The 13058-nt window shown below is 36.8% G+C and overlaps 1 protein-coding gene across 1 annotated transcript in view; it reads right to left on the bottom strand.

The window, feature by feature from the left end:
- Positions 1-13058, bottom strand: part of TTC27 (tetratricopeptide repeat domain 27) — a 114542-nt gene that overhangs the window by 6100 nt on the left and 95384 nt on the right. Inside the window, 4 exon segments of the mRNA XM_026051175.1 lie at positions 2323-2520; positions 6847-7012; positions 9151-9203; positions 10313-10411. Coding sequence (XP_025906960.1) covers positions 2323-2520; positions 6847-7012; positions 9151-9203; positions 10313-10411 — 516 coding nt within the window.

Here is a 13058-nt window from a genome sequence, read left to right as displayed (position 1 = left end):
TAGGTGTGCCTGCTTGAGCAGGAAGGTTGGACTAGATGATCTGTAGAGGTCCCTTCCAACCTTAAATATTCTGTGATTCTGTGAAAGTTTAAGGGACACAAAGGTTTCACAGACSGTTGCCTGGGTATGGATCAGTAGGAAACTTGTAGGCTGGAAAGATTCCCAAGTGGGAAAGCGGTGGAGAGGGTTGAACATAGGAAAGAATGAAGCAGTCAGCGAGGTGGCAGGCCGGGTGCACAGGCTGTAGGGATTAGTATCTGCTCGGGGGAAAGGCAGCTATCGGTGCTGCTTTCCCTGTGCCTCAACAGCTTCACAGTGACTGGTAGCCCCTTATTTGACTTAGATTCGGTTCATGAGGGACTGGGATGAACTGGAGCTGCAGGCCCTAAAGATTCATGGCRTCAGATATGGCCAAGGGGCAGAAAGGCAGAGAAAATCCCCATCGTAACTGCCAGGCATCCGAGGCTGTTCTTTCAAAGGAAGTGCTGGAAACAACACTGRCTAAACAGAATTCAATGTGCACTAAATAACGTATTACATTATGTAACTAAAGTCAAGGCCTACATATGTAAGGATGGACAGAGGGTAGATCTGCTCCTCTCATCTGTTCTGCCACGCCACCAAACAGTAAATATTACCCTTTCAGAATTTACCTTTGGCAGAGCAACTGTGGGTTGAAAACAGCAATCACAGCTCAAATTCTTCCACAGATAATTACGTCTGACACAGATAAAGCATGTGGCAGGGGAGCCATTAAATATTCACCTTTTCCAGCTCTGTGCTTTACAGTATGGTATCAGAAAAACTGCTACGGAGTAGTCTGTGTACTGAAAAGCAATTTTGAGAAAGCAAATTCATTTATTCCGGGGCTGTGGACAGTTTAGCGCTTTCATGACCTATCCCTGTGGTAGCACCGGGATACCAGGTTACACCCAAGCATCCCGCAAGTCATTTATAAACATGGCTCCACTTTGCAGGGCAGGCTAGACCAGAGCAGCGTTCCATAACCCGCCTGATTAGGAAACGCAGCTGAAACCCTGTCTACTCTGCAAATTGAAACCATGCTTTGAGGCGGGTTAGTGAAAAACACTGTGATGTAACCAGATTCTGGAATGGTTACATTTATAGTATAGCCCGGGCCTCGGCTACTTTGCATGTCTGAGTAAGAATTTGAGGATATATTACAGGATATTGCAATGTCTGTATTTCGGCATTCTAAACAGGTCAAATCCTTTTTATTGTTCATCTGTAAAGAAAAATAGAGAAGAAAGGAAGGATGAAAAGGAGGCATAATGGAGAGCATAAAGGCTAAACGAGGCATTTTGTAGAGCAAGGAGAGGAGGACACTGAGGAAGGGCCCAAAAACTACAAGTTTAACCCCACAGGCAGACAATTCATAGGCCTGAATAGTATGACCTGCATAGTATGCCTGACATCGAGTGACAAGCAGCTCTCCGGAGTGACAGTTCTGCCCTGACCAAAGGCACACCACCCATTAGGAGATGCATACAAAAGCTGACCTCGTGTATTTTCAGCATCAGTGAAGATCTGATAACCCATAAGGTTATTTGCAAGGTTATTTGTATTTTGGAAACGTAACACCAAAAACAAAGCATGCTGCAGCACGCAACAAAAGAAACCCTCTCAACACTAAGTGTTTATTTTAGGAAAGCAATCATCTCAATAGGATCCAGAAAGGGAAGTAGCTAAAACACAGACAGGTAAGCAGGTATCAACACTTCAAAAAATGAATCAATTGACAATGCTGAACCCAATTTAATCTAAATGAGGACAAAGYTCTCTTACTCAGGGAAGAGAGTGCCTGTCATAACATGCAATTCTCTTTGGTAGTTCCAAAGAATAACTTGGGTAGCATGTGATGTCACTTGATCACAACATTATGACCCAGGAAGGCCCTTTAAAAAAAAATCACATGTTTTCATTAGAGTCAAAAATTGCTATTAAGTAAACAATAAAGGCTCCTGAATTAGACTGTTGCCTCTTGAACATGTTCTGAATGTAATCTGAGGCAAGGATCATGTGCTGTGATAGACTATATTAAAATAAAATACTGATGAGAGGTGTATTTAAGGAGTTACACACACAAAAATGATATGAAACATCTTGCTCTTGTCAGCTAATAAGCGTATCTGTGCCCTGTGGAAACACAAGCAGCACACGTTAAATAAAAGTACAAACACTCAAGTAAAAAACATGTCTGGGAGAGAAGCATGCATGTTTTAATACGGTATTTAGCTCATTAGAGAAYAGAAGGCCTCTACTACAAGCTTCTATTCATAAAAAACTTAGCAATGTATTTACCTTCTCAATATCTTCACCATGATCATTCTGCCCATTTCCATAAAGTCGAGCGTAAAGTCTCCAGATCTCCCCGTCGTTTGTCACTCGTGCAGTCACTCTGCCCAGGAGCTCTTGCAATTTCCCCTTCAATCCGCTTGCCACTTCCCCGGCCCGGTCAGCTACTCCATCCACTACGGCCCTGACCAGAATGGCCAGCACCTTGCAAAGCAGCAGAAAGCAGGTTTTTCTTTCAACTCAACATCAGTAAGGCAAATGAGCATCTTGGTACCTGTAATTTTTCTTTCTATTAATGATTCACTAAAAAACAAATGTAGAATATGACAATTATAGAGCTTACAGGGAAATATATTACTAGGGGAATAATTTAACTCATTTAATCCTCACTGAAAAGATTCTATCTCTGGTGAACTAGGAAAGAAATGCTGAGTTAGTCTAGAAGAGGCTGCAGAAAGTTCATAGGAAACTGTGACAGTGTCATAATGATATTTTACTTTATAATCAGTTCATAAAATAAAAAGTCAGGACCTCTATTTTCTGTTTACAGGACCTGTGTTTCACTAACTGAAAAAATTAAAAGATGTGTAGTGCAAAAGATGGGAAACTAAGAAGCAACTGAAGACTAGTCTGGAAAACTCTGTGTTTAAGGTAGTCATAATGTACAACAGGTCAAGTCACTTAAGCTTTTTACAAGTACTCATTCAGTGGTCCTTATTTTCTGAGCCACTGGCTTGAGAACATGGGATCTGACCTGCAGTGATGCTGAGCACTTGCAGCTGCTGGGGAACTCAGCAGGAGTTGAACTTTGCATATACGAAATGCTATATAATGCCAGTGTCCCAAAGGGGAGAAGAAAACAAACAAACAAAACAAAAATAAAACAAAACAAGACCACCAAGACCATCACAACCACTATTCCAATAAAAGTGGGACACATGCATCCTCACATGCCAAGATGTATCTTGGTGGCAGAAAATAATGCAAAAGTTATCACAAAGTCACAATATATTTCACAAAATAAAAAATATAAAGTTTAGTATTTATTATAAGCATCATGCATAATTGCCATAATTCCCATAAAGTTCAGATTTTGTTTATACTTTTATCACAAGCTTTTTTTTTTTTTTCCCATAATTCACCATCTAAGGCATCAGTATTACAGCATTACAGCAGYTGAAATAAAACCAATGTGAAATCCTGGATTAAACGGTCCATTAAATATTAATGAAAAGTTATCACAACCTGACTATACCAAGCTGTTAAATAATGACACTTAAAATTGCATGTGAATTGTACTAACCATCAAAAAGCACAAGCAGTCTGAGCTTTCCATAGTTAAAGCACTGCTTTAAGTGCTAAGCTTTAATTCCTTTTTTTTGAAAACAAAAATAGTATAAATACTAAGCTAATATATTAAAACCAATGCTTTATTGCCCATTACTCCATTCAAACTGTAGTTTTTTTTTATGCTCCATTTGACCCTTCTGAAGAGGATTTGTGTTCAGTTTTTCACACCGTCTGCACTCTTCTTCCTCTTTTGCTTTTGTGAAGACATGCTTACTAAAATTTAAACAAAACCCACCTAACTACGAAACCTTGAACAGAACCCAAGCAACCCCTTTTTAAAAGCCATGTTCTCAGTTAAATCTCATTCCACAGTTGCTCTTCTCCAAACAGCTCATCTCATTTAAAAATGCAATTGGCTGCAAGTGTTTTTACAAGCTTCGTTAACACTAATCAAGCTTGAGAAAGTTCACGTTCAAAAAGAATCTCCAGATACCAGGACTAAAATGTCAAACTGCATTTTATGAGATCTCCCTTTACCCTTTCCAAATAAAAGCTTATAAAAGGAGATAACTGGCAGTGTGAGCTGCTTCCAGGCCTCCTGAAGGTCCTACCTTCTTACTCTCCAAGCCCTTTGGAACACCTGGCAACCTTTTATTGCAAAGAGTAGGGCCAGATGAACCACTGGAATCAGGATAATCAACACGATGAAAAGGGTAACAAAGCCTTTATGATTCTAGGGAATATAAAACTGCTAAGAGGAAACATTTATCCATCCTTYTGAATTCATATTTACTGACAGTACAGGATAATGATCTGGTTTCTGCAAGTAAAGTAGCAAATAACCTTCTCCACCCACAGAATAACCTCTGTAATTCTCAGAGCAGTAACATTACCAGTAAAAATGATTGCTTGCCTCCAGGAGCATTCATGTGGTGCAAAGTTGTGTGATTAGCACTTGCAGAACTCTCTCAGGTATATTTAGAACCTAAGACTAATAATTCAGAGACTAACGTGACACTACCCCAGTTAAACCTTTCTCCTCCAGTGCTTTACGTGAACCGTGACTGATCTATTAGCTGAAACTCTACGCTGGGACTATCAAAACTTGCCAGTCGCTACAGGTAATTCAATGAGCCTTCTCCCTTTACCACACAACATCCATATTAAAGGTTTTAAAGGTATATTTCTCAGGAAGCTCATGACAATAAAAAGGAATGTGGAAAAAATTTAAGAACTTGTAACCAAGGAAGTGGAGAAAGCAAGCTCAAAATATTTAAAAAGACTACTAGGAAATTAGGAAGTACTTCCTTGGTTGCATTTTTTTTTATTCTATCATAGATTATTTATAAAGTTAGCCAACTACTTCCCAAAATGTTTTTATTTTGCTCCAACCACCAAAAAGAATAGACAAGAAAAAAGACCAGCCTTAAAATGGAGTATATACTTGCAGGGATCACTTAATGTTKAAATCATGTCACATTATTTAAATGCACAGCTATTTATTTTATATATAAAAATAATTGAAATATTTCCCTTTTTCAATGTTGTCTACACAATCTGTAACCGCATATATTCAGCCTCATGATATCTTGATCTCAGAACTTTTGCCACAAAGATGACATCACTAAATAACTAGAATAGCTCAGAAGCAGTTTCCCAAAACTGTACTCTGTGCTCTGAAGTCTGAAATAAATAAGACAGCAATGACCTAATTGAAATCACAGATAAAGCTACGAATACCTTAATAATTTTTAAWTCATTTTAAAATATGATTGGATACTGCATTGAAATAAGCTCATGTAAGGACATAAACCAGGGATGTTGCAAATCATATGACTGCACACTGTAATTTTGATGTGTTTCCCAAGGGTTATATTTTAATATTATGCTATTTAATGTAATATTAGTTATAATTATTATAATAATGTATCATCATTATTATAATTTAATGTAATATTTATTATTGCTAYATTTATTATGGCAGAAATGTCTGGTCTATGAAGGTCCACGAATGATGCAAATTTTYTGTTTTCACACAGAACTGGAATCAGTGATTCAGCCTGTTTCTTATGGTGTTATGCATATCTGTTCTTTTGGATCTTAAAATTCTTTCAGTCTCTCTTGCCACTGTGTCATCAAGCCTGGTAGTCCATAATGTAACACCTGGATGACCATAGTTACTAAATATAACCCGAAGTAAGATCATACAAAATTGTGTGGAACAAGAGATGTATATTTTTGCTTACTCATGATGATAMTTAGTTAAATTCAAGTTACACAAGAGAGTCACAGAGCATCTCCCTTTAAAACAGGTCAACTGGCAAACAGGAGAAGCTCAGAAATTATTTCTGTTGAGTTTTGTAAAGAGCCTCMTCAGAAGCTTTTAGTTCTACATGCCTTTTTTTTTTTCCTTTCCAGAGAAGTGTTCTTTTCTTCGTCATAATGCTATTGATAAAAGTCTTTTTGAAATTTTTTAATGAGGTTTTAAGTTTGGTTCTTGGCCAACTAGCAAATTGCTCCCATTGAGCAAATGGTACCAGAAGTTATGACGAAACTGAGAGCACTTCACATGCGATTAACAAATTTAAAATACATATCTATACTTCTGTGTAAAATTGATAATGTGCTCCTATGTAGGAGCAAGACAGAAAGAATGATACAACAAAAAATTAACTGAAACAATATCTCCAAACCGAACAAGTAGGTTCTCTGGATATTTGTCACAGCTACGTTTATAAACACAGAATTAACTGAACTACAGTGGAAGAGAAGCTAAATATCTCCTTTAATTTATTTTCTTCCAGATTATTTAGTATCCATATTTTCACCTTAATGCATTCAGCCCCTGAAACATAGCTCACTTTCAAAGACTCATTTGTGTAATTTTCAGACACATGGGAAAGACTATCCTTCCTTGATGCTACAAGACACAATATAATTTATTTCTAATACTGAGATATGAAAGAGCAATGTGAAAAGATGGGTGATGCATTGTGCTTTAAGAAAGTATTTTAAGACAACAAAGTATTTATCTTTCCGCAAAGTATGAGGCAATCTGAGTGCAAGGCTTTGTTTTTTGATCACTTATATAATATGTTCAAATCTCAAAAACTAAATGCTTGCTGACATGGCTTTCATTGGTATGTGCACTATCATTACTAATAACCTTACCAACAGCAATCTGTTTCATAAGAAAAATTAATGAACCTGTAAAATTATCTAAGAGGAAAACTTTCCCACCTGTGTATCCTTGTATTTTTCTTTCAAGTCCATGAGCCGGTGATAAGCTTTAATTGATTCTGAAAACTCTCCAATATCTGTACTGGTGAGAAGGTAGTTCTCCCAAATTTGCCAGTGCTCATAGTTGCACTTGAGAGCTTCTTGCAAGGTTCGGAATGCTTTATTTCTATATAACAGTAATAAAAGAGCAAAATGAAAATGAAGATATATTACAATCTGTTGGGATTGCATCAGTTAAACAGCTGCTTATTTCAAAAAGTTGTTTAGAAAACAGTTCTGTTTAAAATTATGATTCGTAATTCACAATACTGATATTTTCTTGTTACTTGAAAATTACTTTCTACCAGCCCACTAATCAGTATACTCTGTTATGCTGGATTCAAGGTAACCTCTATATTAGCTTCATAAGCATATTTGGTCAAAATAATGTAATAAAGTAAATTAAGGTCAATTTGTGCCTCTTTATTGGTGTCTTCTGGAGCTTTACTGGTCCCCAACAGAGTTAGGATCCTTTACCAATGCTGCTGCCAGTGAAYCATCACATAGGTCCAGGAGAGGGTTTTGTGGAGAAAAACGCAGGCAGAATCTCTAAAGTTGCTGTAAAATCACTAACCACCTTCCTTATACACCGAGATGCATCCACAGTAGAGATTCCCCATGCCCTTTCCCCAAGGAGAGAGGACAGTTTGGCCAAAAGTCATGTATGACCTGAAAGCAGCTGACATCCAGTTCAGAGAGTTGGGACCTCCTGCCAGACATGCAAGCACCACTGCCAGRAAGGACACAGAACGAACAAGAGATCTTAATGCAATCTTCAAACTAAGTTGGTAAATTATAGCTGTCTCCTGTTTAAAGCTTTAAACAYACTGCCAAAAGCTAAAAGCTCTGCTAGAAACACAGAATGATACAGCTCTTAGGTCTTTAAGAGCCTGAAGCTTATTCTCAGCTGGACAAGTCATGAAGCCTAGGAAAAGAACACAAAGGAATAAATTTATTTAAATGAAAGCCTGAAAGAGAGCTTTTGCAGGCTAGTAAAAGTCTTTTGAGGAGACATATGATAAGAAATCTCCTCTTAGGAAATATTATATAAGGATGGTTTATTAAAATTTGCAGCTCACTTGCTCTGTTGCTTGAGTAAAAGTCCTTAAAAGGGCTATCTCTAAAAAAAGACAGCTGTTGSAGCTTCAGAAAAGAGACTACAAGAGTACAAAAATCTCAGGCAGAAAAAGGGAATATCTAACTATTGCATCAGTCCATTAAAAGYTTAGAAATGGCTGGGTCACCAAAAAAAGCATAACTGCCAATCTAAGCCCAGAGTATGAAAAGAGTTACTGAGCACCTGCATAGAGCTGAGAGAGAATAAACTATTGAAAGAAAACAGGTCACTTGGAATAGCCAAGGCAGAATAGCACACAGGCAGATTTTCCCACGTTCACTCCACTTTTCTGTTCCTCTTATACATGTTCTCATGCTTGCTGCTGCTGAATGAATGTACCAAATGGCAGTTGAGTCTTCTCCACTATTTTAGTCCCCACATTTTTGACTTGATGCATTAGAAAAGATGAGGGCTCTGCTTTTTCCCCTGTAGATTTTGCTACAAAGAGAGCTGGGACCTGCCACAGCTCTCTGTAAGGCTAAAGGACACTTTGGTTGATGGACACTGCTGATCAGGCAGAAGCAGGAAAAGAAAACAAGATACCAAGCRCATCGTATATAAAAGTGTTTTCTCAAATCACTGCTTTTGCTATGCTAATAAAATACTAACTCAGTGATGGAGTATTCTGACCCAGGGTCAAGAGTTAAACCAATAAACAACCAAACAGGACACTCTAGGCAACACCAGTGCGTTGTCGTGCCTTTGTAGTCAGCATCTTCCACGCAAATGACAGAGAGGGCAGCCTCAGTTTGTTCTGAGCAACAGAAGATCTCCTAGATTTCAAAGGCCTCCTAACATTTGGAGAAATTCTTTGAGCAAACTAAACAGTAGAAGCTGATTTTATTGTAATGATTTTCTTGAGCTACTTTAGAATATTTAACTCGTGAGAAAAACAAACTCCCAAAACAACAAAGGCCATTTCGCTTGGGTGTCAGCAAGTTGTGCACACTTATCAGAACTACGGATTTTATATTTATAATAATATATATATATCCCCATATATTATCTAAGCTGTTAGAAAGAATGAAGCGATGAGAATTAGGATAAAGAGGCAAACTGCATTATGAAAACAAAACTCAGTATCAGAAAACGAAAATACAAAATATTTATTTTGGAAGTGGTACTCTCCAATCTTTTTCAGTACTTACTTCTGTTTTAATCTGATATATGCTGTTGATAAATTGTTCCAGGCCTCAGCATTCTGTAATGTAAACAGGAGAAACACCACCCAAAATTATTTACTTACATTTAAAGTAATTAAGCTTCATATTAAACTATTATGAATTATTTTATCGATTTTGCTAATCACAGATATTAACACAATATGTTTATTACAATATAGTCAAAATATTGCATTGAAATGGAACATACTGAATTCAAATAAGAATAAATATGAATGATTATAGAAACAACCAAACAGTTTAACTTCCTCCCTCTGAAATAAGTTACACCATCTCTTGCCTTCAGTTTAAACTGCAAACAGGCATCCTCTTCTAGATCTAGTTGGGATGGCTGGAGATGTCAGTGTTTCCAGTAGCTCATCATTACCAGCTAGAACCACCCCTTGGTTAGCAACACTAACAGAGTCAGTTCCAACCACATTTATCAACAGCTACTGTAATCAAAAGGGATTAGAGTGCCTTACACTGCTGCAAAGTTGAAGTCATACCAGTGAAGTCAGCAATCTGGCAACTAATATAAATTTAAGAACAGAACCTGGGTACATCATTTTCACTTTCAAAACATCATTTTCAGTGAAATAGTCTCTTGTGCTGGAGACTACTCTCAGAGTTGTGGACCATTTAAATCATGTTTGGAAACACTTTTCATGAAAAGCCTCAGGGCACCGATGCAGATTGTTGTACAGGGACAGGCTTCATTTCCACAGCAAGGAGCCACCTCAGCACCCTATACTGGCATAATAAATACTACTTAACCTACTGAGAAGTTAGCTGGCTCAGGTAACTACGCATTTTAGGGCAGKGTTTGATCTATCCCTTCAGCTTTGCTGACCATCTGCCCATTCYCCTTTCTCTCTCTCTTGTAACAATGTATGTAAGTATAAAGAACTTGCATGTTAAAACAGATTTTAACATTCACACACACTAACACTTGGACAAAGTTAAGTATTGGGCAAGTATTTTTATGATGCTTCATGAGGAAAATACATCCTCTATGTAAAAGTTTAATTTATTCTAAAGGTTAAAGTTTAAACTTTATTTTTTCAGTATTGCTTTGTTTGTTTATAATGAAAACATTCTTGTTGCTTTTAGATAAGCCTTCTCCAGTTCTTGCTGAAATTGTACATACATCTGGTTCCAGTGTCACACAGCGCTGAAATGCTTTGGCAGCACCTTCATAGCCTTCCAGAGCAATGTATGCACAGCCCAAGGAAAACCACACACCTAGCTGGAGGAAAAAAAAAATAAATTTATATATATCTATACTTTTGAGTATATACAGATACACGTATACATATACTTCAGGACAAAATGCATTATTTAGCCCAGAGGCTTAAATGCATCCTACTCTTGCTAAATTTCAGCTTGATTTTCAGCTACAATAATACTACTGCATTGTTGTTAGCATCTTGAACACAGAGTATATGAAAACCTTCAGTCAAAGTATTTAAATAAAAACAGATAAACAAAMCTGATAATGTGGGAACTACTTCACCATATGTGGAATGCATCTAGAGCATCTTTATTTAGAAAAGTGACTGATACTAAGAAGTTTGCATATTTTACATTAATTTGCAAACAAAATCCACATTCACAACATAGCATTGCTACTGGGTCAAATGGCCTATGCCAGAAAACATACTTCAGACCAGTCATAGTTGTAACAAATGTGTCAGATGACCGGGCAGTTCAAAATTACTGTTCTGTCAGCTTGCCCAAATATTGATCTTTAGTTTATATTGCTATAGAACAGAACAGAAATGTACTCAAATGGTGCCTTACGTAAAACACAGAAACTTACTTAAAACTGCCTTACTTAAAACACAGAATTGCACCAGTTGAATACAACTTTTTGCTGCCAAGATTGTATAGACTTTGGTACTTAAGTAGTTAGGAGGGTTGTATCAATGGTGGGAAGAGCAGAGGGAAGGGAATGCCCTCAATTACTTTTTCATCTCTGACCAGTACTTAATATGATTTTATACAAGGATAATAAAAGAATGAATTCTTCATTTTCTTCTACAGAAAACCATGGCTGTAAGAATTACCTCATGCTTATGAATTATATCCAACAGGAAAAGTAGTTTAGTTTAATCTCTCTTCTGAAGTAATAAACTATCAAAGAGACAATAGCTGATCCTGAAAGTATTATCAGTTGCCAGAACTACCCCTTTCCTGAGATTAAGTTATTCCTACTCTAACYATTAGTTTCTGACCTAAAAATCTATGCTGTGTGACATTAAAATTATGCTTTTAAAAAGAATTACTGTAACCATAAATGCTACAGCCTAACTAAGCAGTTGAGTTTGATATTCTGAAACGTTATGCTCAGCATYAAAAAAGTTAAATATTATTACAGATATGTATTGGATTACTAGGGGGACCACTTAGGAGAAACTGAATGACTGCCTTAGTTTAGATCCTAGCATATAAATGTTTTACATTGTCCAGCAGGGTAACAGATATGACAGTGATCAGTCTCATGATATGGAGGCAAAAAACCTGAACAAGCCTTATTCTTCAAAGACATGCCATTGCCTCACAGCCTGCCTTCTGGGCTTGTGCTTCCAGCATCTGATTGACTCAAACTCCTCCACTATTTCATCCATTTTCATTTTCTCAGGCAAGGTGAGTGGCTACATATTTCCAAAACTGGCTTATTCTCTGCTTAAATTTGTTGATTCCTCTCTTAAGGAAAAGTCATACAATTGAAATAAAATGTAAATAATTCTACAGGGAAAGTTTGTATGGGGGAATACCTAGCTAAAATCATAATATGGCTGCAAAGATACAGGATTTTTTTTTTTTTTTGATAGTTTGAAACAAAATAGTTTTGTTTCTAGTCTGGATAAACATGAAGATTTGGACTGAAGGGAAGAAACTTGGGAATTCAACATGATTGATAAGATTGCAGAAGATGCCCAAAAGGGATTTAGTAGACAAAAGAGTCTAAGATGAAAAGTCTCTGGAGTGGGCATTAAAACGTTCAGCTATGAGATGAAAGAAGGGAAGTTTTCAGGAACTTGACTGTTTCTGCGATGTGATACTAWCAAGGTGCAAAGTATATAGCAAAGGAACTAGGTCATGCTGCTGGATGAGTGTTGCCTTCCGTTAAAGAAAATTTCAGAGTCAATCACATTAAAAAAGGAAAAAAACAAACAACAGAACTGCTACAGATTAAAATTTCAATCTTAAATTAAAAAAACAGCGTAAAGATTGCATCACTGAATATCTAAGATATTGCATCTGAAATCTAAGATAACGAGTGTAATATACTGAGGGGGATCACAAGGCTATAACAGCAAAAAATCCATAAATATGTGATTTTCATTACTCTGTATAGTTTAATTTTTAAAAGTTACACTGGATGCAATTCCAAGATTAAATATTTTAGACCTGAAGCTGGTCAGAAGACAATACTTATCTTGATCCTGACCATTTTTAAGGATCAAGTTCAAAGTATTACTGTACAAGAGATGCTTTGTTGTAACATAGCTAGATTTAATAGTCCTCCAAAAACAAAGCAAAAATATTTACTAAAGATGATGTTAATTTTAAGAAATACCGAAGAAAAGGCAATTGTGTTCCCTTCAGAATTTGAGATTCATAACTCAAGATTGACGTCACCACCCTTCACCCTCATCCCCAACCCAACAAGTCATTTAGTGAAAGGCTTTCTTATGTTACTGTAGGGCTTTCTTATGTTACTGTATGTACTGTACACTATAAATAACAAAAAAGTCACTACATATTTTAAGAAATCTTATACGAAATAGCTGAATTCAGAAGGTAAATGTAGAACTACAAACCAAAGGGCTGACATTCCCATCAGGCAAGTTAGCTGGCACCCTGTTAAAGAGCACTATTGGACATAT

This window comes from Nothoprocta perdicaria, unplaced genomic scaffold (genome assembly GCF_003342845.1).
Source record: "Nothoprocta perdicaria isolate Ctin4 unplaced genomic scaffold, notPer1 scaffold_73, whole genome shotgun sequence".
In the NCBI taxonomy this organism is placed as follows: Eukaryota; Metazoa; Chordata; class Aves; order Tinamiformes; family Tinamidae; genus Nothoprocta; species Nothoprocta perdicaria.
Note: the sequence above shows the minus strand (reverse complement) of the source record. Positions and strands in the feature narration are given on the sequence as shown.